This window comes from Strongylocentrotus purpuratus, unplaced genomic scaffold (genome assembly GCF_000002235.5).
Source record: "Strongylocentrotus purpuratus isolate Spur 01 unplaced genomic scaffold, Spur_5.0 spur5_scaffold_13, whole genome shotgun sequence".
Lineage (NCBI taxonomy): Eukaryota > Metazoa > Echinodermata > Echinoidea > Camarodonta > Strongylocentrotidae > Strongylocentrotus > Strongylocentrotus purpuratus.
The window spans coordinates 25,632,835-25,659,355 of NW_022145598.1; the positions used below are offsets into that span (position 1 = coordinate 25,632,835).

At 39.2% G+C, this 26,521-nt stretch overlaps 1 protein-coding gene across 1 annotated transcript; it reads left to right on the forward strand.

Moving 5' to 3' along the window:
* The first annotated feature begins 69 nt into the window (after positions 1-69).
* Positions 70-26,521, forward strand: LOC588904 (serine/threonine-protein kinase RIO1). The gene is made up of 18 exons (XM_030983245.1): positions 70-261; positions 4,169-4,239; positions 5,741-5,833; positions 6,449-6,492; positions 7,476-7,526; positions 9,903-10,030; positions 10,495-10,537; positions 13,897-14,040; positions 15,905-16,047; positions 16,702-16,788; positions 18,285-18,422; positions 19,098-19,201; positions 20,300-20,406; positions 21,246-21,311; positions 22,557-22,649; positions 24,299-24,352; positions 24,858-25,046; positions 26,072-26,521. The coding sequence occupies exons 1-18, from the start codon at positions 209-211 to the stop codon at positions 26,186-26,188; spliced, it is 1,725 nt and encodes a 574-aa protein (XP_030839105.1). The 5' UTR covers positions 70-208; the 3' UTR covers positions 26,189-26,521.

Below are 26,521 nucleotides of genomic sequence, written 5' to 3' on the forward strand. Positions count from 1 at the left end.
CGGACACAGTTTATAATAAGTCTGAATTTAAAGACTAGCGCTAGCCAAGACAATGTCCATGTGTTGCATCCAATTTTGCAATACACACGTATCGGCTAGCTACACGCATATCAACCGGAATGAAATCATACCTTATCAATCATTACTGAAGTTTATTTTGACGTATTGGTGTGAACTTGGAGAAAGGATTTCGGCCAGACTTTCTAGTATGGCTGACGGTCAATTTGAAGACGCAGATGAGATGGGATTAGTCGTAAAAATGTGAGTAAAAAATATATAGCGGAAAAAAGACATTCAGTCCCACTCGTTTATTATTTTGTTGTATTTTTAATTATTGTGTGCATTTCTTGGCAACTCTTGGTGACGGCGCTCGTGATGCTCGTCACACAGTTGCATTACTATCCTGGCCTGGCTGTGTATTAAAAGCTGTCCTATTGATTCTCAGCATTTCAAACACCACTGTACAAAACGTAACTGATTTCACTAGAAATCGGCACTCTAGTGACAATTAATGACACCTAGACTAAAAATCAGTAGTTAAAATACAATTTTTAAAACTTGGGTCTAGAAATCTAGATCTAGAATCTAGCCCGAATTTTCGGTCTCTTTCGTTCATTAGCCTCTGATTTGGGTAGGGTCAGCTCCTCTCTTTCTGGAAGAGTCGGCTCCTCTCTTTCTCTAATAACGCCATTACAAACGTGTATGTAGCTCGTGCACAGTTTTTCCTTCATAATCATTTTGCCTTCGGCGTAGACTAAGTGATGAGATTTAGGCCACAACTAGGCGTTGTGGCGTGCGCCTGTAATCCAGCTAACAGTGGAAGTTACAAACTGATTCAGCCGAGAACGCAGGTTCGAAACTGAGTCACGTCTTTCGGATGGTGACGTTAAAAGTCGGTCCCCAGACGTAAATAATCATATCTGATTGATACACGTCTGTAAAAACCCAAATACACACACACACACATACATGTGATGTAGATGACGGCTTGCAAGATTTTCAACAAGGATGTCTATTTTGACCCATAAATTCCTAAAAAGGGAACATTAAGTGGATTATTTCAGTCAAATTGGTAAGTGGAACCGATGTATTATAGCCTACATGTAGGCCTAATTTACAAAATTAAATAAATTGGATAGATCTGTGCACGAGGTTTGGGGGCATAAAAATATGGCCATAAATGGCCTTGGTGTTTGAAAGTGAATGTGTATAGTCGGCTTCCGTCTCTAAAGAGAGAGCCGAACCTACCCAAATAAGAGGCTTAACGAACGAAACAGACGGAAAATTTGGTCTAGGTCTAGTGCAGTACTAGAGTTAAATACCATCACATTAACATCGACTCTCTATGCTTTGCTGGAGTGATGCTCGTGGGGGTGAACGCGCGAATCTCTGAGGCCTCTCAATAGAAAATTGGCCATAAAAAAATTAAGTCGCGAACAGACTGAATCAATTTAAGTTCCCATAATCCTATTCCCCTCCCCCCCCCCCCATTTATATTCCTAACGCATTGTGTGCTCCTACTCCTAGTGGTCGATATACATTTTGGCCTGATTCAGACAGAAGTCGACCAGAATCTAGAAATGTGGAAATTTGTTATCTGAGCGTCAGCTTTGCTTTACCTGCTTAGTGCTTACCATCCTTGTTCTGAATACCTTGAATACTAAAGCTTCTGGAAGAAAGCTGTCTCTAGCTGGGTTAGTTTTCCTGATAATTAACTGACGTGCGATTTACCTGACAGAGATGTTCACCTGTGCTGATCATTTGCGATGTTGAATTAGGCCTGAGTCATGTCGGGATTTTCATAAACCGGGTCCCGACGGCCTTGTACCGATCGGGACCCGGTGTCCCGAAATCAGCTCGCAGGATTTGTCACTTGCCTCTATAAAAAGCGCATATCATCAGTATGTCCCTTAAAAGTGACCTTTTTTATCAATCAAATTAATAAGCACATGCATACCTCGGCTCAGAGCGGTATATTCTTCCATTTGACATTATTTTCATCCATGATTGGCGATGTTTTATGCCATTTTCGTGCCTCTAAAAGTAAAAAACTGGGGCAGAAATGTAAAGACAACATTCAAGCCGCCGTTTCGATTTATGCAGGTTGAATAATTCTGGTAAAAAAATATTAATTTTAGAATAATAAAACGGCTTTCTAAAAATTTCTTCTGTACAATAAACCGATCATATAATATTTTAAAGACAAAATATATATTTTTTCTTTGATTTTGAACACTGCATGCTTCTTTTAAAAGCTGAAAATTACTTGGTAATCACAAGAAGTTTCGATACGGATAGCGTTGCAAGGCAAGTTGAGACTAGTCTCAGAAAAATGCGCAGTGCTCCTCGTAATTAGCTGTAATGCGTGCCAGAACAAACCCAAACAAAGACGTGATCGTAACGAGAAAAAAATCATTAAAAACTATGAGAGCACGATTGGAAAGACAACTACACTGTACTGCTCAAGATTACCATAATCAGATAGATAACTTGGACAAAGAATTCATTAATCGCCCAAGAAATGCCACAGAAATTGTGATAATCGAGGAGTAACTGGGTACATTTTTATCGCAAGGAGCCTGCTGCAAATACTTGAATCCTTTGTTATACTGCTTTTTACCGTAGAGGGCGGTATTTGCCTCGTATAGCCTCGTGTTCAATTTAAACACATGTAATTCGGATATTGCAGCAGGCCCTTCCGATAATGATTGTACCTATAGTAACTCCTTAAATATCACTATTTATGTGGCTTTTCTTGGACAACTATTGTTTTCTTCCTCCAAGTTATATATCTGCTTACGATAATTTTAAGTAGTTGTCAATCCAATTGTGCTCTCGTAGTTTATAATGATTTTTTTCTCGTTACGATCACGTCTTTTTTTGGGTTCGTTCTGGCACGCATTACAGCTAACGAGGAGCACAGTGCGCATTTTTCCGAGACTAGTCTGAACTTGCCTTGCAACAGCTATCCGTATCGAAACTTCTTGTGATTACCAAGTAATTTTCAGCTTTTAAAAGAAGCATGCAGTGTTCAAAATCAAAGAAATAATATATATTTTGTCTTTTAAAAATTATTCGATCGGTATGTTGTAAAGAAGTACTTTTTAGAAAGCCGTTTTATTATTCAAACATTAATGTTTCTTTCAACCTGATTCCTGCCGAGAGACCCGTCCAGTACAGTAGCTAGATAGCAGCTGGCAACAACAACCCCATGGGGCGAACTGCCTAATTGCAACCCATATTTATATCAGCAGTTCGGATTGATTCATGATGAGCTAGAATATGATTGTTAACCATTAAATACTTAAGTTTTAAGGTGGATTGATTTTAGTGGTGTGCAAAACTGCAATTTCTTACATATTTCGTTATTTTTTTCGGAGCGTCGGTTCTCAAAAAACGAAACCGGGACCCGACGGCAACGGTCGGGTCCCGGTGTGACCGACCGTACCGACTCAAGCCTATTGAAGATGGCCAGAAATGCAATTTACGTGGAGTCAGCCTTTTTTACTTGCGTTTCAACTCAATGTCGATCTTTAATTGTCTTTGTGAAACGCGCCCCATGACACCTCTTATTTAAAAGCTCATACTCCCGCTGTTCCTGTTAGAATTAGGTTTGAGTCCCGCCACGGCACTAATGTCCTTTGGCAAGACATTAATCTACATTTGCCACTCTCCACCCAGGTGTAAAATGGGTTATATTGGAGGACCTTGAGCACCTTAGTTGGTGGATATGTGTGCTATATAGATATCTGATATTGTTATCATTATTATAATTTGATGGTTCCATGAGACATGAGTGCTTTTTACCAACTCTGGGTGGTGTTTCACAAAGATCCTAAGTTGAACTTTTTCTAAGTTGGCCATTAGCATCCTTGAAAATAATTTGTAAAAGTTATTTTAAAAGGCATAACATGTTGATTCAAATCATTCATATTTTCTATTATGGGAGATTTCACATTCTTGATGTAGAATTTATTAAAAGTCTAAAATACTTGAATTTTTGCTTTTGAATATACTTCATTATAAGGCTACAAATGGCTCTCCATAATACTTAAGTCCAACTTAGAGTTAAGTTTGACTTATAATCTTCATGAAACACCCCCCCCCCCCTGGTGTAAGTTCTGGTTGTTTGTTATTCTGTTTTCTGTTTTGTTTATTTTGTTCTCAGGGTACAACCACCAAGGAATCCTGTGTCCATATCTACAGCTCAGATTGAGGAAGGAAATTTAACTCAAAAAGGTCTGCTTTTTTCCCCTTTCCCCCCTTTTTTCTTAAATTACATGTAAATTCAACTTTAACAGAATGGGAGAACTCTCTCCCATTCGAGAGACTGTATCCCATATTGGAGATTTAGCTTACAAAAGAACAAAAGAAACAACATCTACTAAAAGGTCTTTTTTCCCAGCCAAAGTTCTGCCTCGTTGAAATCTGGGGGGCGTTTCAGAAAACGTGTCATCAGTGACAAATGACAGTTATACTGTAACTACTAAAATCCTCGCTTCTTATTGGTTATCAGCAGATTTGTCAATGAGGAACCCATTTGTTTTGTGTGTGGATCAATCATAACAAACACAGTTATGAAAACAAAATCAGACTGAAATTTTGTAGACGATCAACAGGGGTAATTTTTCCTGAGGAATATGCTCATCATACATTTGCAGGCCTTAAATTTCAATATTTTTAGGGAGAGGCCGCTTTTCTGTAGGGCACATTCCTATATTACATTCCAAATAGGAAGAATTGGAAAGGGCACAAAAAATCTCCAAGGCCAATGAGAGGGGCATTGAGGCCAATCAAAGGGGCATCCACGGCCATGGCCTTGGTGGCCTTGGGTTAATTTAAGCCCTGCTTTTGATTTGAGCTGAGGTAATTCCTTTAAAACAAATGTAAATCAAAGAAAATGATATCCCAATTAGGAGACTCTTTCCCAAATAGGCTACCAAATATCTTAGACAAAAGTCTCCAATGTTTGTGACTTAAGAGAGTCTCTTAAATAGGAAATGGTCTTCCATATTGCCTGTGTGTCTCTACTGCTTAACCTGTAGAATGCCAAGCCCCAAATAACTTGGGAAGAAGTATATTATTTGATATTGTTGTAATACCAAAATCAGTTTGGTATGCAAGAGGTTAAAGGGAAATCCGATATGAAGAGCTAGTTGCCCTCGAGGAAGGCAGAAAGTTTTAGAAGCAGATTGATGAGATAAATATCAGTGATATCGGAAAAATAAAACTATAGGTAAAGTGTTTGGTGATCTCCACTATTTAAAGAAATCTTAGTTCTCAACATTTCGATTATGTTCTTGGTGAGAGTTTGAATTAAATCAGATAAAGTTATGAACTTTTGGCGAATGCACAACCAGGGGGTGTTTAAAAAAGACTGAGATCAACTTTAAGTTAGATTTAAATATGGCAGGCCATTCATGCCACTGTTTGCTCTCACCATTATGATCTTTAGATAATATTTTTCCCCTTCAATAATGAATTATCAAAAATTCAAATTCTGTAGATTTGTGACCATGACTGGTACGTCCTTTGAGAGACCAATGCCAGTAAACAGTGGGAGCCTGCCATAGTTAAGTCCAACTTAAAGTCAACCTTAGTCTTTTGAAACACCCCACTGCTGGCCCTGTTTAGCTGAGGGGGCACGAACATTACTGTGGATCGTCCTTATGTAAAATCATTCTTTAACATTCCCAATTTCATCCTTCTCTTCTAATTTTTTTTTTTAATGAACTTCTAGTTCTTGAGGCATCTCTGGAGGAGGCTGAGTGGGATGAAGACGACGATGGGGAGGAGGATGATGACTACTATGACTGGGAAGAGGAAAGCACAGGTTAGTCCAGTAGTTGACATATTACAGCCTGCAGTAGAGTTCACATTTATTTTTCTCTTTTTATCAAAGCTCTGTCATTGTAGAGGTGTCATGGACGAGTGGATATGTCAATGGACTGTGGATCACAAGGTCCGGGGTTCAAGTCCTAACGCGGCACTAATGTCCTTTGGCAAGACATTGATCTACATTTTGTCACTCTCCACCCAGGTGTTAAATGGGTACCCGGTAGGATGCGAAAGCTAATGGGCTTAGATTAGCAAGTGTGCGCTTGTAAAAATGACGCCTGGCTGGAGTGATCCCCAGGGAGTGGAGAATGTGCATACATTGTGTGCGGGTAAGCCTGAATCCGGTGACCGGGGTAATAATATATTGTAGGGCCCTCGGGGAGAATACAGTATGAATACTGATGAGGCTACCCTCGGTAAACAAGATTATTATTATTATTGTTATTATTATTGTCTTTTGTGCACTTATTTCTTCATTCAAAGAGACAATATTAGTTCATTAATACATATTCTGTTATCCGTTTGTTTTTAATGTTTTCATGAAGAGTGTTGAATAAACTTTGAATTTTAATTTGAATAATATTTACATTCTTTTATTTTTCTCTTTCAGATTTCACAAAGAAGTTCAATACAGTGAGGGCTTGCAACCCCCAGGTAAAATGAAGACTGATGGTATTGTAACTTAAAATGTTTTATTTATTTTTCCCGAAAATTTAATGAATTTATAGAGCTACAGAAAATTCATATGCCCATGTGTATAATAGGAAACCTGTTCTTATTCATGAAAGTTGGACAGTATTTTAAATAAAAATGGAGAGTAACTATTTACTAATCACAGAGTTGCCAATTTATGATTGATTTCAGGTACGTAAAGAAAATTAAACACTTTTTTCTCCAACTTACTTTTAGGGGTGGACTTTCCTTTCAAAAAGAGAAATTTGTTAATTGTCTTTGTTTGTTTCCTGAAGTGTATTTATCAAACAACATGCATATATCTCTAGCGATTACAGTGAGATTTCACTTCACATGTCCTGAGTCATACATTATTTTTAGCAATGTGTTATACAGTATTATAAGATGGGTTCTAGAATCTAAGCAATCCGATTGGTCAATTGACATCACGTGGGCGTGCATTAGTTTTTCATACCGTGCAAAAAGCTCTCATCAAAAATTGATAACACACACTCGATACCAGCCGATATCTCTTTCGCGTAATTCACCCAAATTTAATTTGTGCATAATTGTCAATATCTAGAATAATCTAGGCGTAGATCTAGTTAGATCTAACTTGGATCTAGATCTAATATCTATCTTTACTCTAGATCTAGACTATATTGTAAGAATGTATTGCTGATCCGTCTCATGAAACAAATAATGCACTGTTTCGCTCGAGTGTTAGGGCAGTTCCAGTGCACTCAGTTTAGTTGGTGCGATATTGATAATGCACTTGCCCTGCGGGCGCCTGCATTATCACTATGGGCACTGACTAAACTTTGTGCACTGGCCCTCCGCTATTACACACTCGCACCCGTGCATTATTTGTATAATAACATTTTTTCTTCCCCTACACCCTGAAAGGATACTTACTTGAGAGATATTAATTTACTTTTCTATGTATCCAATCCCTTGTTATACAGCCTAAACGAGGAATGAACCCGGCCAATCCAAAAGAAGTCTCTTCATTTCAGGTTAGTTAATTGGATGGTCTCTATTTTACTATGTGTGTCTATCTTTCTTTCTCTAATTCTCTGTCTCTATTGCTCTATCTTCTCTCTCTTTTTTTCTCTCTCTCTGTCTCTCTCCCTCTTTCTGTCTGTCTGTATAATAATAATAATAATAATGTAATAATAATAATGTAACTTATATCGCGCCAAATCCACTCTGTGGAGTGCTCAAGGCGTGTGTAAACAGGAAAAAAGATCAAGACTTGAAAAGAAATGTTTTGAGATGAGTTTTGAAAGAATCAGAGGATAAACATTTTTTGATGTCTTCAGGAAGGCCATTCCATAATTTAGGACTAGAGTATGCAAAAGATCTTTCCCCCCACGTTTTGGTAATTTTGGGGGTTACAAGAAAATTGGAAGTGGATGAGCGTAGAGGTCTTGCAGGAGTGTAGTTTTGGATTAGAGAGATAAGGTATTGAGGAGCAGAGCCGTGAACGCAATGAAAGGTGAGCAACAAAATTTTGAAAACAATGCGATCTTTTACTGGGAGCCAGTGTAGCGACTGCAAAACTGGGGAAATGTGGGTACGCTTGGTGGTCAGAGAAACAATACGAGCTGCAGCGTTTTGAAGCTTCTGAAGCTTGGACACTAGATTCTGGGGTAGATTGATTAGGAGGGCATTGGCAAAATCAAGACGGGAGGAAATCAGAGCATGAACTAATTTTTCGGTGGCAGACTTGGACAAATATTTACGAATAAAACCGATATTACGCAAGTGGTACCTTACAGATCTACAAATATTAAGAACTTGGTTAGACATTGTCATATGTGAGTCAAACATAACACCAAGATTGCGACACGTTTGTGACAAGTGAATTATGTGGCCAGAAAATGAAATGCAATTGATATTAACTTTACTAAGCTGTACTTTGGAACCAAATATAAGGAATTCACATTTGTCTAAATTTAATTTCAAGGAATGTGCGAGCAACCAATCAAGAACATCAGCCATGCAAGATTCAAGGCGATGAACGGCTCGTTCTGCAGCAGCTTGATCTGAATTGAAGGAAATCATAAGTTGAATATCGTCTGCATAAATATGATAATCTATGCCATGTTGTAACAAAACTTGTCGCAATCCAATTAAATAAATTGAGAAAAGAGTGGGCCCGCCCACAGAACCTTGTGGTACTCCACAAGAGAGAGGCAAAGCAACTGATTTGCAACCATTAATACAAACGATCTGAGAGTGGTATGACAGATAAGACTCGAACCATTTGTATGCCTCACCCTTGACACCAAGTGAACTAAATGTGTTCAAAAGGATAGTGTGATTAACGGTGTCGAAGGCGGAGGACAAGTCTAGCAGCAGGATAGCAGTTGAGTTACCCCTATCCATCCCTTGCAGGATATAGTTGGACACATTCACAAGCAGTGTTTCCACACTATGATGGGTTCTGTAACCTGACTGGAAAGGGTCGAACAAATCATTGTCCAGAAAATAATCCGAAAGACGAGAAAACACAACCCTTTCAAGAATTTTGAACAAAAACGGTAGGTTTGAAACTGGTCGATAATTTTGGAGGGAATTTCGGTCCAGAGAAGGTTTCTTCAACAACGGAGTAACATGAGCTATTTTCAATGAGGAAGGAACATGTGCCTGCTCTAAACTCAAGTTAATCAAGTAAGAAAGGATGGGAGCGAATGTGGAGGAACAGTCCATTAATAATTTAGTGGGAACAGGGTCTAACTGACATGATTTGGGGGGTAGTTTACGTAAGAGTGACATAATCTCATTGGGGGTAGTAGGTTGTATTACTTCAAAGGAAGAGGAAGTAAGGGGATGGTGTGGTGTTTTGTCAGGTGATAAACTGTCGCAGATGGTCTTGACTTTCGTCTGGAAGAAGTGGATGAATGTAGAGGCCATTTGCTGGCTATCCGTGTGGGCTGGAAGTGGTGGTAACTGTCGACGATTCAGAAGTCGGTTTGCTACTGAGAAGAGCTTTCTTGAATCATTCCGACAGTCTTCAATAAGATCTACAAAGTATGAGCGCTTCGCCTTTTTCACAAGTGAATTTACGAGGTCACGCTGGGCACAGTACAGTTCTTTGTCAGTCTGAAGTCGGCCATTGGCCCTCCATTTCCTCTCCAGTTGTCTACGTAACCTCTTCTGAGTACGAATGTCATTGGTATACCACGGACAGTCTGCATGATTCCTCACTTTCCGTGATCTCTGAGGGGCATGAGCATCTAGAACCCTTCCGAGTTCTAACTTGTATTGATGAACAGCTTCTTCAACACTACAAGTAGCAGGAGCAGTGATGTGGCTCTCCCTCTCTCTCTCTCTCTCTCTCTCTCTCCCTTTCTGATCATAACCATCTTTTTGTCTGTATATTTCAGCCTCATGAAAAGTCAATGCACCGTTACGCCAGCAAGATAACGGTGGATAAATACTCAGGACCCCGATCCCTCTCCAACTCTGCCACCAACTCTCTCATGAAGACAAAAAGGAAGGTGGAATCAGACAGGTAATTAAAGTAATACCATATTATACCTCAAACCAGTTACAAACCATTCCTACTGTCTTTGATAGAGTTATTTTTGTGTGATGGGAAGCAGGGGATTTCATGTTATTTGACATTTGACATTTTTCCTAATGGCTGGATGATAAGCCTATGGTATCACATCCATTATAAGATTGCTAATGGAAATATATTTTAGGTTTAAGTTACTTCGAATTGCAATAGAATTAGTTAATCTACTTAATTGTACCTTTTCTTCAGATTGTTCTTTGGACTGTTCTTTATTTTATGTTGATGCAAATTTTTAGAAATTGAATTGAAAGTATTTTAAGACCCAAAACATTGTAGAATGCTTTGTGTATTCTGAGAATTATCTCTCCCCCTCAAAAAAGAAAAGAAAGAGTTAACAGTGTGATCAGATGTTTAAAAAATGTTTTTATCTGTTTTGCGTGTTTGGAATTACTTTGCAGAGTAAGAGTCAAAGACAAGGCAGATAGAGCTACAATGGAACAGGTAATTTACGGTTTATCACACATGATTGGGATATGTTACAGATTAAACAAGTTAGCATGTCAGAGTTTCTTTAGATCTCCGTATCCAATATATACATATAAACTTTAATAGAGACCCTATTAGATGAAAATTATAACAATGTAAAGATGAATGAACATTAAATACAATAAAGTTTGCTGAAATATAAAAACAAACAGATCACTATAATTATGACACCATTCGTCACTGCTGTTGTAAAGAAATGTTTGGCTCTCACCTAGTAGATGAAAATCTCACGCTCGATTTTGTTATTGAAAACGAGTCATAAACAGCTTGGAACCTGCCATCTACTGCTTGCCGGGCAGCAACTCTACCACCAGGCCATCACTGGTGCATGGCACAGTCATGATGAACTAGAAACAAATACCCAAGACTCTCCTGATTCATTCTGACTTATTAATATTCATCAGTACACAGCGCTCAAAATACACAGGGGCGGTGGGCGATTCGCCCCCGTAAGCTACATAATCGCCCCCGTCAGGTTGCTCACGGGGGCGATTGCAAAATTAAAAATCGCCCCCGTGGAATTTAAAATAAAGATTATCTTTTCTGTTATAACTTTAACACAATATTGAGTTTTAATTTTCAAACCTTAAACCAATGAAATGGAACTTAGATTAGCGTGCAAGATTTCTCGTTTTATGAGTATAGGCCTATTATTACCGATTCAGCTCGCAGTGCAGTGCCGCCGTCAGCAGTGGTTATAGGCCTACTGCGCCGTTAGTAGCGGTATGTGTGCACGCTACCGCGCCATGTCTGCTGGAGCTGGAGGCGATCGCGCAAGGGCAGAAACATGGTCATGGAGAAGTTTTTCGTTGTGAAAGCGTTAACCCGCTGAAATCTGGTGATTTCAAATGACCAGCAAATAATGAACCTCGACCAGTAAATCAATATTAGGGACTTTTAGATTTGCACGATGAGAACGTGGACTGCAACGTGTGACCTCCTTTCAAGGCAGTGCCAGTGCTTAAAAGGACGTCAAATGTGACTGCCAGTGCACGTCCACGCAAATCTAAAAGTCCCTTTTAAGAAGAAGAGGAAGACCAATATGTCGTGGAATGATATGGTAACATGGGCAGATCTACGGGGGGGGGGGGGGGGAGTTAGGGGTTTAACCCCCTCCTCCCACCCCGGCCCCTTTGGGCTGCCAAGTGAAAATGTGATATTAAAGTGGGGGGGGGGGGGGATGCTGGAGAGGAGGACTACTCTATTTTATTTTTTTCAGGGGGGGGGGGAGTGAAGCGCCGTTTTAGCATGACTTTCTTTTTAACTCTTACTTTCACCTATCTCAGATAACCCAAGTTTTTGGTTGCTGCGTTATATGTAGTTGATAATGCATGATTAAAATAAAGAGAGAGAGAGAGAACCACCATCATTTTGCAATGCATTTCTTAGCGTCTCAACCCTAAAAAAATAGCAAAACTATTTTTGAGGAAAAGCATTATACTGAATTAAATAAAGAATAATAGCTTTATTTTGGATCATACTAATACTGATACGGGCTAAAGACAATGTGGTATTTGTATAGAGGTATTCCAAAATGACATTCTGATAATCGACATTTGTTCTGGTATCATAAATGTATATACGCATAATACAACTGATCTTTATGATTTCTTAACGTGACATAGCTTCTTCTCCCCCTGCAAACAAAAAAGAAAACAAGGTTATTTAATAAAAGGATCATGCGACAAATAATCATTGTGATTCAAATTGATGCAAGGATTTTTTTTTAATAAGCAATGCTTTTCACCAGAATCTTCTTTGTAAAAACGACTTTTACAAATCTCAGCCATGCAAATCTGCCACTGTGTTGTAAGATCACTTTCAGATTAGGAGAAGTGTATTCTTTAATGAGTATTTTACATTGAATGGAACGTCTCAACTCAGTAAGCATGGCTGAGATTTGTAAAAGTTGTTTTTACAAAGAAGATTCGGGTGAATAGCAGTGCTTATTCAAACAAATATTCGCATCAATTTGAATCACAATCATTATTTGTCGCTTAATCCCTTTTAATGACCTTGTTTTCTTTCTCGTTTGCAAGGGGAGAAGAAGATATGTCACGTTAAAGACATCATAAAGATCAGTGTTGTATGCGTTTATATTATATACACAGGCCAGTAACAGCTATGTAGCTTGTAAATTTGTAAGAGGGAAAATGCTGATTGAAATGATAATGATGAAATAGCAAATAATTGAGGAGTATCATAGGTACCAATTCAATGGATATTTGTATAAAAAAGAGCCCCCGTCAGTACTAAAAGAGCCCCCGTGAGAAGGCTTACGGGGGCTCTTTTTGGGGGGGAAGAGCCCCCGTGGACAAAAAATTAATTTGAGCCCTGTCAGTACACCATTAGGACGATTGCTTTAAGTGTAAGGTTCCCTGGGAGAAGTTTCAATCGTTGTAAAGAAATCTTTGGCTTGCACCCAGTAGATAAAGATCGCAGGCTCGATCTTGTAACTGCCCTTCATTCTTTCGGCACACATGGTTGGATGACCAAGTGTGCGCTTGTAAAATGGTGACTGGCTGGAATGCTCCCCAGGGAGTGGAAAATGTGTACCGGTATACATTGTGTGCGGGTAAGCCTGAATCCGACGACCGGGGTAATAGTATATATGCAAAGCGCTTAAGCCCCAGTCCCATATAAAGCCGGACCAGCACGGACGAGCACGGACCACTCCGGACCATCCCGGACCATGGTCTGGGGTGATCCGGGATGGTCCGGGATGTTTTGTTAAAAAAAGTGTGATGCTTTAAAAGCTACAGTCCCATATACGTCCCGGACCGTCCCGGACCGTCCCGGACCATCCCGGACCCCATCCGGGGTGATCCGGGATTCGGTCCGTGTTGACACCGTGTTGGCACCGGGGTGGTCCTGGATGGTCCTGGGCGGTCAATAACTCACTCCCGGACTGCCACGGATCAACACGGACCGCCCCGGCGCCACTACGGATGACCCCGGACCCAGCACGGTGGCTACACGGATCACCCCGGATCAAACTTTTGTCCCGGACCGTCCCGGACCACCCCGGCAGTTTTTGACCGTCAAAAACATCCGGGGTCGACTCCCGGACCGCCCAGGACCATCCAGGACCATCCAGGACCATCCAGGACCATCCAGGACCACCCCGGTGCCAACACGGTGTCAACACGGACCGAATCCCGGATCACCCCGGATGGGGTCCGGGATGGTCCGGGACGGTCCGGGACGTATATGGGACTGTAGCTTTAGGCACATTGTATCAATGTATTGGGCGCTATATAAAAGCAGAATATTATTATCGTACAACATTTTTGAATTGCTTTATTTACTGTTAGGTCATGGACCCTAGAACAAGGATGATACTGTTCAAGATGTTGAGTAGGAATGTCATCTATGAAATCAACGGCTGTATCAGTACAGGCAAAGAAGCCAACGTCTATTATGCTACGACAAAGCTAGGAGATCATCGAGCAATAAAGGTAGGGATGAAACTACAGGAATTTGACTTATTATGCCTCCGTTACGAAGTATCCGGAGGCATTATGTTTTCGGGTTGTCCGTCCGTCCGTACGGTACCGTACATCCGTACGTCCGTACGTCACGTTCTCGTGATCGCGTTATCTGAAGAACCAGTAGATGGATTCCTGCCAAACTTTGGTCATGTACGTATCTTGCAGAGCCGATGAACTGAGTAGATTTTGGGGTCACGAGGTCAAAGGTCACAGGGCTCATTATGTATGCAAAACAGCTCGTGATCGCGTTATCTCAAGAACCGATTGATGGATTCCTGCCAAACTTTGGTCATGTATGTATCTTGCAGAGCCGATGAACTGAGTAGATTTTGGGGTCACGAGGTCAAAGGTCAAAGGTCAAAGGGCTCATTATGTATGCAATAGGGATGGGATGTGTAGTCGAATGCTCGAGTACCCGCACGGTTGACAACTACTCAGGTACGATTTTTAGTACCCGAATATTCGGCCGCAAAAAAAAAAAAATCTGTCCAGGCCGACGCTTACCCGTGCCTGGGTGAGTGGCGGCCGCTGGCATGGTGCCGTCGGTAAAAATGCTTCCCAACTCAAGCACTGTCAAACTCACCACTCAGAAACTGGGACCAAATGTCTGGATTTCTGTTTGGACTTTGGAAAATGGATTATTCTGCCATCTTTGGTTTTTAAAACAGCATTGTTTACTGTTATTATTAAATCGGCGCCTTCAACTGCAACTCAAAGTAAAATTGCATGCGTCTTCGGCGACGTGAGATACTGCCCCAGTGGTATGGTGGTGGCAAAAAAAAAAAAAAAAAAAAATTAAAAAAAATCATAAAAATTCAAAAAAATTCAAAAAAATTCAAAAAAATTATAAAAAAACATGGCGTCCGAGTACTCGAGTATTCGCTTGTAAGCCTGGGAGTGTACTCGGGTACCTCATTACACTGTTGTGCACAGCCTTAGTATGCAAAAACAGCTTGTGATCGCGTTACCTAAAGAACCGATTGATGGATTCCTGTCAAACTTAGATCATATATGTATCGTGCAGAGCCAATGAACTGAGTAGATTCTTGGGTCATGAGGTCAAAGATCAAAGGGTCATATATGTATATGAGAAATTGCTTGTAATCACGATATTCTGAGAACCTGTTAATGGATTACAATTGAACTTGAATTTGAAAAATTTCTTCCGTTTTGGTTTGTAAAATTGCTCTTTGACGGAGGCATCATTTTCGACTGCGTGCAGTCGAAGTTCCATCTAGTTTTTTATTAAAGATGGTGGAGTTAAATTTTAAGGGTCCCATGTGCCTATCCTATATTTACTACTTTCATGGTTAAAGATAAAGGTGTGGAATGGATCAGAAAAAGTAGATCATGTAGCATGTAAGTATTGGTGTGTACTGCAAAGTTCTTGAGTCATCAAAATCATAATACATTTGGCCCAGTCTTGGTAAATTAACAAGCACTGTACACAGAAAGATGTATATGGGACTACACAAATGGTGTCAGGGCTACTAACCTTGATTTCCTAATCTTTCTATACTCATTACTCAGCCAGTTCCGTATACATTTTCTACCAAAATTGTTTGGCAAATGACATTTATTTGTAATCTTGAACATTCAGTGTAAGTTTTGTTTGATTCTGTGAGAAATCATTTTCTTTTGTTTACCAGAACTCACCTTTATCTTTAATGGCGTTGTTTTATTATTGTTTGAATTTATGTGCATCATTGTTTTAACAAAAATGGAATGTAATCATTACAAATACATTATGGTGATACAATGTTTGTCCAAATCGTGCTTATGATATTGGGAACTGTTTCATCATTCTCATCAACGTTCTGTTGTTTGTTAGATCTACAAGACGTCAATCCTGACTTTCAAAGATCGAGACAAGTACGTGACGGGAGAATTCCGTTTCCGACATGGATACTGTAAGAGCAACCCTCGTAAGATGGTCCGAACGTGGGCCGAGAAGGAGATGAGAAATCTTCTCAGGTTAGTAGAGATAGATGCAGATATAATAATAATAACTTTAACAATAATATGTCTTGTTTACCCATGGTAGCCTCATCAGTATTAATGCTGTTCTCCCTGAGGGCCCTGCAATCATATTACTACCCTGGCTGGACCCCAGTGAAAGAATTGAAGTGGAGCTCTTCTGGTTTAAAGAGATCAATAATAATAATAATAATAGTTCACATTACAATACTTTGTTTCTAGGCGCAGCACATATTATTACCCCAGTCATCGGATTCAGGCTTACCCGCAACACAATGTTTGCACATTTTCCACTCCGTGGAAAGCATTCCAGCCAGTCGCCATTTTACAAGTGCCACTTGCTAATCCAACCACAAAAAAAGAAGAAGATTACAAAAGGCCTGGCATGCAGTAGGTTAATGGTGAAGAAATGTGAAGAAATAAAGGACACAAAAACTCTTTCTGTTTTAACTTTATTGACTACCTTTAAAGCCTTCCTCAGAGAAAGTCTACCATATATTAAGACATGTTAATAGAAATTTCAGAAGAGTTTTTTTAACCCATTGTCTCGTGAACTGGGTTGTTACATTTATTCGGCTGATGGGAATTTTGAGAATGCAGCAGTCTCTGAGTTAAGAAATATACTAACCCTTTTATTTTGGCTCATTTCAGGTTACATAATGCTGGAGTGAGGTGCCCTGAACCACATGTCCTGAGAAGCCATGTTCTTGTCATGGACTTCATAGGAATCGATGGATGGTAGGTACTCTGAATGAATGCAGCTTTAAAGGCACACTGTCCTACTTGTAGCTACTTGCTCCCTCTATATAGAAAACTTCCCCAATCGGTACCTGTTGGTCCCCCATGATCCTCTTTTTCTTATGTTAATTGAGAGGTGAGTTAATGAGATAGCCACCTGTCACAGTGACCTCGCTGGCTAGCTGGGTGGTCTAATCCCTTCTGGCTGAACTAGTACAGCCGGCCTTTAAAGGCATCATTTAACAATGTTAAAGCTGAGATGCATGGCCTTACGGGCTATCAGTGTCTGTGATATGGTGTAATATTGAAGCTCTAAACAAAAATTGCGCTTCAAAATGATCATGAAGTGCCTCAAAAAAGTAAAAATCTTTGAGTGACCAGTTTTACCATACTTATTTCCCTCAATAGACTGTAGATTTATAAAAACTGTTAGGAAAACGGTTTTTGAAATTTTGATTTCCAATCATAAATATTTTGATAATCAGACAGGCGATCGGCTTGTAAAATTCATGGGACTCCTGACTGACCTAAAGGTTTATAATTATGATTGTAGCGTAAGCTAAATCCAGGATTTTTTTAGAATCTGAGACCGCCCAAGGGAAACACAAAAAGTGGTCTTTGTAGACAGGTTCCTTTAGTACATGTCTCAATTAGAAACCATTATCAAGGGAAACAAAAAAATGTGGCCTTTGTAGACAGGTGGTCACTAAAGCAGGTTTGACTGTAATAAAAAAAGAGAATCATCACTTCAAATGAAAGGGGGGGGGGGGAGCCTGGGTACATGGGTTGTGTTTCTCTATATCCGCCAGTGTTGACATAAACTATATGCCCTATATCATTGACCAAATGGTGCCGGGAGCAGATGCCTGATATAGGTCAAAAACAAACTATCCTGAGGTCAAGGGAAGGGCTGTTCTGTTTTCAGCTTTCTGTTTTGTTCTTCTCTGTATTGAGAACCAAACCATTTATGAGAAAATTGAGAATAGAGGCACCATCGACCAGTACATTATGACATTGTAATATTGCGAGATACCATAATATGCTATGCAGTGTTTTTCTCTCTCATTACCTCTCTCTCTCTCTCTCTCTCTCTCTCTCTCTCTCTCTCTCTCTCTCCTCCCTCCCCCCTCTCTCTCTCTCACTCTTACACTCTCTCTCCCTCACTCTCTTTCTCCCCCTCTCTCCCTCCCTCGGACAATTTAGGGGCACAGTTGACCCTATTCTGGACCAAATTTTAGTGAGATACTGTTTTTCTCACTCACTCTCTCTCTCTCTCCCTCCCTCTCTTTCTTTCTCTTTCTTTCTCTCTCTCCCTACCTCCCTTCCTCTCTCTCTCTCCCTCCCTCCTTTCCTCTCTCTCTCTCTCTCTCCCTCCCTTCCTTCCTCTTGTTATGGACAATTTAGGGGCACCAATGACCCTATTCTGGACCAAATTTGAGTGAGATACTATGCTTTTAAAATACATGTACCATGTGTTGTTTTGTCTCATATACCAGGCCAGCTCCACTGCTGAAGGACGTAAACCTGAGTGAGAGCAAGGCGAGGGAGCTCTACTTGGAATGTATTCAGCAGGTCCGAAGGATATACCAGAAAGCCAAGCTCGTCCATGCCGATCTCAGCGAATTCAACATGTTGTGAGTTGATAGTACAGTCAAACATGCTTTAGTGACCACCTGTCTACAACAAGCACATTTTTTGTTTCCCTTGAAAATGGTTTCTCATTGAAACATGTACATGTACTAAAGGAACCTGTCTACAAAGACCACTTTTTGTGTTTCCCTTGGGTGGTCGCTGTAGACAGGTTTGACTGTATTGGAAATTGTAAAGCCATCTTTGCAGAGGTACCCTGTAAAAAAATATTATGTATGGAAGACAGAAGTGCTTGCATACGAGATCACAAGATAATTATGTAATATTGAATAGCCTTGAGTGGGATAGAAGGGTGTATCCCAGGATCTGATCTGCATATTTCACGATGCAGCAGGACGAGTTTATGAAATTGTTGACTACATTTAATGAGACAAAGTGGGTATTGGAGCAAGTGGTTTTTGGACCAAATGGCAATAACCTAGCCATCGATTTCAAGCTTACCGCTCATGATGGTGGTCTCCTGCGTTTTATGTAATTTATCTTTTTTCATTAAAAAAATGTTTGTGTTTGTATGCATCTTATTTAATGTACTTACAAATGTATAATTATGTAAAATGAAGAAATAATTGTTACTTTATGTTTATGATTATGTTCTATTTCGAAAACGCAGAAATAAAAACAAAGAAACGAACGATATGTATTGTGTTGTTACTTCTCAGATATTGTCAGGACAAGCTGTATATCATTGATGTGTCTCAGTCCGTTGAGCATGATCATCCCAGTGCCCTGGAGTTCCTCCGCAAAGACTGCACCAATGTCACAGGTGAATATATAATTTCTTTTTTTGTTTGGCATTTCTTTCATCTATCTGTTTCTTTAAATCTCTCACTATAGCTGCATTTACACTGCCAGCAAAAAACATTGATTTTTCTCATATTCCGGAATTTTGTCGGAAGTTGCTAGGCAACTACCCCTTAACACAACAAGATACCCAAATTAATAAACCAACCTCCAGAGTTTGTTTTTTTCTTCAAATGCTGGCTAAAACTCGATTGGTTTTTCCAGTGTAAATGCTGGCTGAAACTCCATTGGTTTTTCCAGTGTAAATGCTGGCTGAAACTCCATTGGTTTTTCCAGTGTAAATGCTGGCTGAAACTCCATTGGTTTTTCCAGTGTAAATGCTGGCTGAAACTCCATTGGTTTTTCCAGTGTAAATGCTGGCTGAAACTCCATTGGTTTTTCTAGTGTAAATGCTGGCTGAAACTCGATTGGTTTTTCCAGTGTAAATGCTGGCTGAAACTCCATTGGTTTTTCCAGTGTAAATGCTGGCTGAAACTCCATTGGTTTTTCCAGTGTAAATGCTGGCTGAAACTCCATTGGTTTTTCTAGTGTAAATGCTGGCTAAAACTCCATTGGTTTTTCCAGTGTAAATACTGGCTGAAACTCCATTGGTTTTTCCAGTGTAAGTGCTGGCTGAAACTCCATTGGTTTTTCCAGTGTAAATGCTGGCTGAAACTCCATTGGTTTTTCCAGTGTAAATGCGCACTCTCAAAACACCTGTGAAGTATTCTGATTTTTGGTCGCATGACTCTCCTCGCTTTCATGCTAAACGCTTCCAGAGCAGGGGCAAGTGGCCCATGTGCCCAAATCACCAAACAACCATGGGTTTTTCCATAATTGTAAATGTTAAGTTTAAAAAACTGACTGTTTTCCAAATTTAGTTTTTCTTCAATGTAAATGGCCCTTGATGGAAACTTTGCGGTTAATGTAAAAAACCTCCATAGAAACTTTGATTTGATTGTGTGTTGAGTGATGTTGTCATGGTAATTGATATTGATGTTAAAGTTATCATCGGCATTATGTTTCATGCGACGGGACCCAGGTACCTATAAACACGTTCTCCATCTTGTCTTTTATGCAGAGTACTTCAGGAAGAATGGTGTGTGTACAATGACCATGAGGGAGCTCTTTGAGTTTGTCACCGACCCCAATATCACCGAAGACAATATCGAGGAATATCTTGATGAGGTAATCCATAAAACTTGCGTATCGGGAGATCATGGAGGGTGTTTGAAGGGTGAATTTCGTTGAAGGTTGTCTAGGCAACGGCACACACCTTCTTGCATTTTTCAGGAGGTAGAGAAATAGGCAATAATAGTATTTTAATGGTAATTTTTGATAATTCTGAGGAGCTGTATTATTATTTTGGAGCTGGAAGGGCATAAATTCATTATAGTACTCTTATTTAAATTTTATTGCCCTTCTGGCTGACAACGCATGATTTTTTTTGCTCAATAGCGTGATCCTCATATGCCCAGTTGATGCCAAATACTCTTTTATTGTACTAAGAGGTTAATCATGTAACTCCTGTGGCTATGTCATAAGTTTGTATGTGTGTGTATGTAGGTATGTATGCATGTATGCATATAACTCCCAATTATATTTCTGAAACAAATAAACAAACAAAGAAAAAGAAAGAAAGAAAGAAAGAAATTTGAAACAGGCTTCTTCTTCGACTGAATTCATCACCAGCAGTTGAACAAATCAAACAGATTTTGAAGACATCTATTGTGAAAAAATATCCAGTCATATCACTCACACTGTAACTGCTTTTTAACTTGTGTATTTAACTCTAACGCTGACTCATGAATGGCATCAAAATATATCTATGTGAATTGAAAATATTATCCATGATTTTCTTATGACAGAAAGAAAGACAAAAAAAAAAGAAAGAAAAAGAAAGAATAGAAATAAGGAAGGAATGAAATAGAAATAGAAATATGACTCTTGAAAGCTCATTACAGAATACCGTTGATACAATGAGCCAATATTCTCCACATTCTTTCTCTTCACCTTTTCTCGCACAGGCCATGGAGATTACGTCGAGAAAGTCGACCACAGAGGTCACAGCTCAGGAGGAGGTGGATGAAGAGGTGAGAAACATATTTGATAGTTGATTTTTTATTTATCAGGCCTGATAATTACCCAATTTATTTATTTTTCCTGATTTTTTTTTTCTTCCTGATTTGTTTTTGTTTTTATTTTTTTTATTTCTTCCAGATTTTATCCCTATTTTTCCCTTATTTTTCCCTTATTTTCTCTATTCTTCCGTATTTTCCCAATTTTCCCCCAATTTTCTTACTCAAAAGGGGGGGGGGGGGAATGTTGTAGATAACCTTTTATCCCCCGCGAATCCCCCCTTTTTTTACTCAAGGGGGGCCAGGTTGAGGGGCATGGTTGAGTGATCATTATCATTCCTGATTTATGTACCAGCAGCAGGAGGCGCCATGGCTTAATGGTAAAGAAGCAGTGGTCTCGTAACTGGGAGGTCCGGGGTTTGTAGCCAAGTCGATGCACTAGTGTCCTTTGGCAAGGCATTCATCCTCATTACCTAGTCCCTCAGAGAGGACTTAAAGCCATCGTTCCGCTGCTCGCTTACTTACAAGCATACACATGCTTTCGTTAAGAGCAATCATGTAAAACAAACAAACAAGCAAAACAAACGGCAATTAAGTACGTTCCATTTCGTACCCTACATGTGTTGCGTTGTGACTGACTGAATGTATAGCATAATGCCAGGAAGAGTTTTCCACAGAGTCTCCCAACAAACGGAATGTTTATTTATCTATTAATTGTTATCTATATTGTTGTATTGGGCCTTTATCACCGTTATAACAATTTTCAAATATTATAAAACATGTATCACCTTTTATAGAAGTTAGTCAAGCTACTATCATTTTTTTAATGTATACTGTATGCCTACTTACTTTTAATTCATATGTCATTATTTCTTCATATGTCTTTATTTCTATTGTCTTCTGCATTTCGTACCTTGATTTTGAAATGTTTGTAAAGCGCATTAGTATTACCCTTGGTAATCAAATGCGCTATAAAAGAGCTAATTATTATGATTATTATTATTACATTTCATAAAATGATATGTGCAAGTTGGGAAAAAGGGGCCAGATAATATCATATGTGCTAGTCGAGCCTAGCCTTACCCCTAATAGCTCACTAAAGAATTCTGGTACAAATGTAGTGCGAGTACACCTCATGAATTCTGAAATGTAAAATATTATTACATTTTTAATTAATTTTTAGTTTCCTGTGAACAGGGTAGCACTCTCAGTGTCCATATTTTACTATTATTTATTTAACTCATTTCTGTTTATATCCAGGTGTTCAGGCAAGCATTCATCCCTCAGAAGCTAGAAGAGGTCAAGCACTATGAAAAAGAGATTGTCAAAGCAAAAGAAAACAAGGAGCATGAGGTGAGAACAAAGTTTCTATTATTAAAAGAATTTCTTAATATGATTTCTTCAGTGGCTCTACTTGTAGTTACTTGTGCCCTCTATATAGCCAACAATGCCTAAGTGGTACCAGTTGGTCCCCCATGGTCCCCTTTTTTTAATGTTAATTGAAAGCTGATTTGATGAGATAACCACCTGCCAGTGACCATGCAGGGAGGTCTAATCCCTCCTGGCCAAACTAGTGCAGATAGGCTTTAAAGGGAGATGGTCGCCAGTTTCTATGTGCAGAAGGTCATAATTCGCTGTTACGAACAAGACTTAGTGGAAATACCATTAATGGGTATATAAGTCCCATCAAGAAATACCCCCTAGTTTCTCAGAAAGTCTCTGAGTGAGGGAAATGCAGAGCATTACATAAGGCCTGTTGGTCATAAAACTGAAGGCTAATCCTGGTGATTGACGACACTAAATTGTGTAGTATTCCCCATTAGAGCTCACTACTATACGTCTTTAAAGCCCATCTATACTAGTGCACAGGAGGGATAAGACCACCCTGCAAGATCACTGACAGGTGGTTCTCTCATCAAGTCAGCTCTCAATTAACATAAGAAAAAGAGGATCATGGGGGACCAATGGTCACCGATTAGGCATTGTTTGCTATATAGAGGGCGCAAGTAGTGCAGTGGGGCTTTAAAGGGATCCGGTAACTTTGTCTTAGATCCTTTAGAAATAATCGTTGATTTAGCTCATGCTGCAATGATCATACATGCCAACTGTTCAGATTAAAGAGGAACATTCCTCTTTTTGGGAGAAGATAATTATCATTTTAATGCAGGTGTTCCTCTTCCTGTACAAATTTGTCTGTAGTATTGAATAGGAGAGTTAGGATTGTTCCTCTTTTTTTTTTTAAATAGCATAATTTGTACAGATTTCTGATTTTCAAATGTTGGCATGTATGAATGATAATTATAAACCTTTAGGTCAGTCAGGAACTCCATGACTTTTACAAGCCGATTGCCTGTCTGATTATCAAGATATTAATGATTGGAATTACAAATTTTGAAAACCGTTCGCCGAACGGTTTTCATAACACTACAGTCTATTGGGGAAAACGAGTATGGTAAAACCGGTCACTCAAAGATTTGTACTTTTTTGAGGCACTTCTTGATCATTTTGAAGCGCGATTTTTTTAGGGCTTCAATATTACACCATATCACAGACACTGGTAACATGTAGGACCGTGTATCTCAGATTTAACATTGTTAAACGATCCCTTTAAGGCCCACAAATGCTGTTAAAGAACGCTGTGCTTTACAGCAGGGTTTTCTTCAGAGCATACTGCACATCACATTTGTATATGTTTTAACACACAGATAAGGGAGCTCACTTTGGATCCTTGTTGCATGCAGCTACTTCAAAAAAAATCCCACTTGCTTTTTATTTCACACATAGAAACGAAAGGTTGCATGTTATCGCATTATGTAAATAGTGCACATAGAGTCACAATTACCATATGAAAATTGGTTAGCTGTGAAAATGTTAATTCTACAATCTTAAACCCTGGATGTTTACAGTACAATCCCAAATGATTAGATATTAATATATGGAAGAAAATGTGATTTTTGTTTAAATTGTTTTTACTAATTCTGTGTTTTCTCTTTCTTGTGCAGATGTACTATAAGACAATCACAGGACTGAAAGGAGACCTGAGTGGTATTCAAGAGGTATGGTCAAATTCTGAGATGAAGATTAAGTCTTAGAGATGAATATTGATTTAGTTTCTAGCAATATAGAATGAATTATATTTGCCTGTCAAAAGGAAGTGATCTAAAGCAGTTATCAGGCAAGAGTTACATTTGAACTTCATTTTAATCTTTAAATTTGGGATGAAATATCTACTAGGTGAACAAACTGGACAATGAAGCACAGCCATTATTAGTTGCTACACATAGTTCAGCACTCAACATTTTTGGGTAATTTGTTGCACATGGCTTGGAAAGGATTTAAAGGCAAACAAAGTAGACTTGGTGAACACAGAAGAGATGTCAGTGTAGAGTTCATCTATCTATCTCTATATATATGTCCCTTAGCTTACCGTAGATGCCTTGGGGGGCACAAGGAAATGGACCTTAAGACACTGGTTCTCAAGTTGTTCCTTTCTTCAGCTGTTTCTAGTTAGCTGCGACAATGATGTAGACTTCAATAGAGTAATTATATTTGTCTGCGCAGGATCCTGCCTTACTTGAAGACAGGCTGGTCGGCCCCGGACAGACCCAGGGAAAGGGAGAAGCCGGAGAGGAGGAGGAGATGGAGGAGGAGGAGGAGGAGGAGGATGAGGAGAGTGGGGAAGAAGATGAGGAGAAGACATCAGAAAGACAGCATCACAGACCAAGGGATGAATCGCCAACAGCAAAAAAAGTACGAAAGATTTTCTTGCAGGTCTTTGTGAAAATAATTAATACGATAACGATGAGGGCGGTGTTGATAGTGAAGGTGATATTGATGATGATGATGATGGTGATGCTGTTAATATTATTGCAGACAGGATTTCAGAAAAACAGCATCGCTTTTCAAAGAGTGCATCGTCATCATCAAAGTAAATAAGAATGCTTTTCCATAGTCGAAGTTTTGATGATGATTATGGTGTTGATGATGAGGACGATGACAGTGATGATGATGTTGATATTGATGATTTTGATGGCAAAAGAGTTTTCTGAACCCCAACCTAGGCCAAGTTGGCATGAAGGCTAAATACAGCACTCTGTAGGTGTGCTTAAAGCCTGTAAACCTATTTCAAGTACTCACAGTTGAGCTGCATCTGAAAAACCAATCTGAAAGTCATTGTAAATTGTTATTATGTACTGATGATGTGATCATCTTTCGTAGTATAGTTTAGACCAACCAAATGTAGGTGGGCGGGGTCGTTCGTTTCTGGATGTTTCGCAGAGGTGACTGCGTCGACATGACACCACAGAAATAGTCTGTTGGGCATGTGAAAGGTCAACATCTCCTGGTTAACCTAAACTACTGGTATATCTGTTGTTTTCCATGAAACTACACATATTTAGTCTTCCTTTTGAAGATCTTTATATTGTTGGATGTCACGCCATGGTTGTCATGTTGTTCTTATATTTTATAATTGTTATAATTGTGTACATTGTTTGTAATAGCAGTGAGCAACGAATTTTCATTTTTTAGTGGACAATAAATCAAAAGAAGGCTTTTCATGCAGGTTTTGAAGATCTATATACTGTTGGATGTACATTGTAACACCATTGTTGTTATGTAGTTATTATGTTTTATAATTTTTATAACTGTGTACGTTGTTTGTAATACCAGTGAGCAGCGAATTTCCATTTTGAGTGTAATTCATTTCAGTTCAATTCAAGAATGGTGAAAGCCTAAACTTACCTCTATATTCATATTTTTTTTTATTTTTGCAGGAGAGGAAGAAAGCCATCAAGGAAGAGAAGCGAGAGAACAGGAAAAACAAAGTCCCCAAACACATCAAGAAGAGGAAAGAGAAGATAGCAAAGGAACACAAAAGCACCAAGAAATGATGATCCTCTGTATGATCAGGATTATGAACCATATTTATAGTAGTAATGATGATTCGTCGGTTGCCCGGTAAAAGGTCGCGTAGCGTGATCGCTGGTAAAAAAGGGGGAACCGCAAAAAACGCTTTTGAAGTTTTAATACCTACTTCAAGTGCTAAAAACGACTATGTTTCTATGTTCCATGTAGCCAAAACTATTCCTAGAGATAGATATTTACCTGATTTATTATGTTCTTAAATTAATTTGCAAATATATCTTTCTTTTGCTACACTACGTTTTGCTGGAAACAAAAAAGCCCAAACCATAATTTCACTTCCCGGCAAAAGGTAGTGTAGC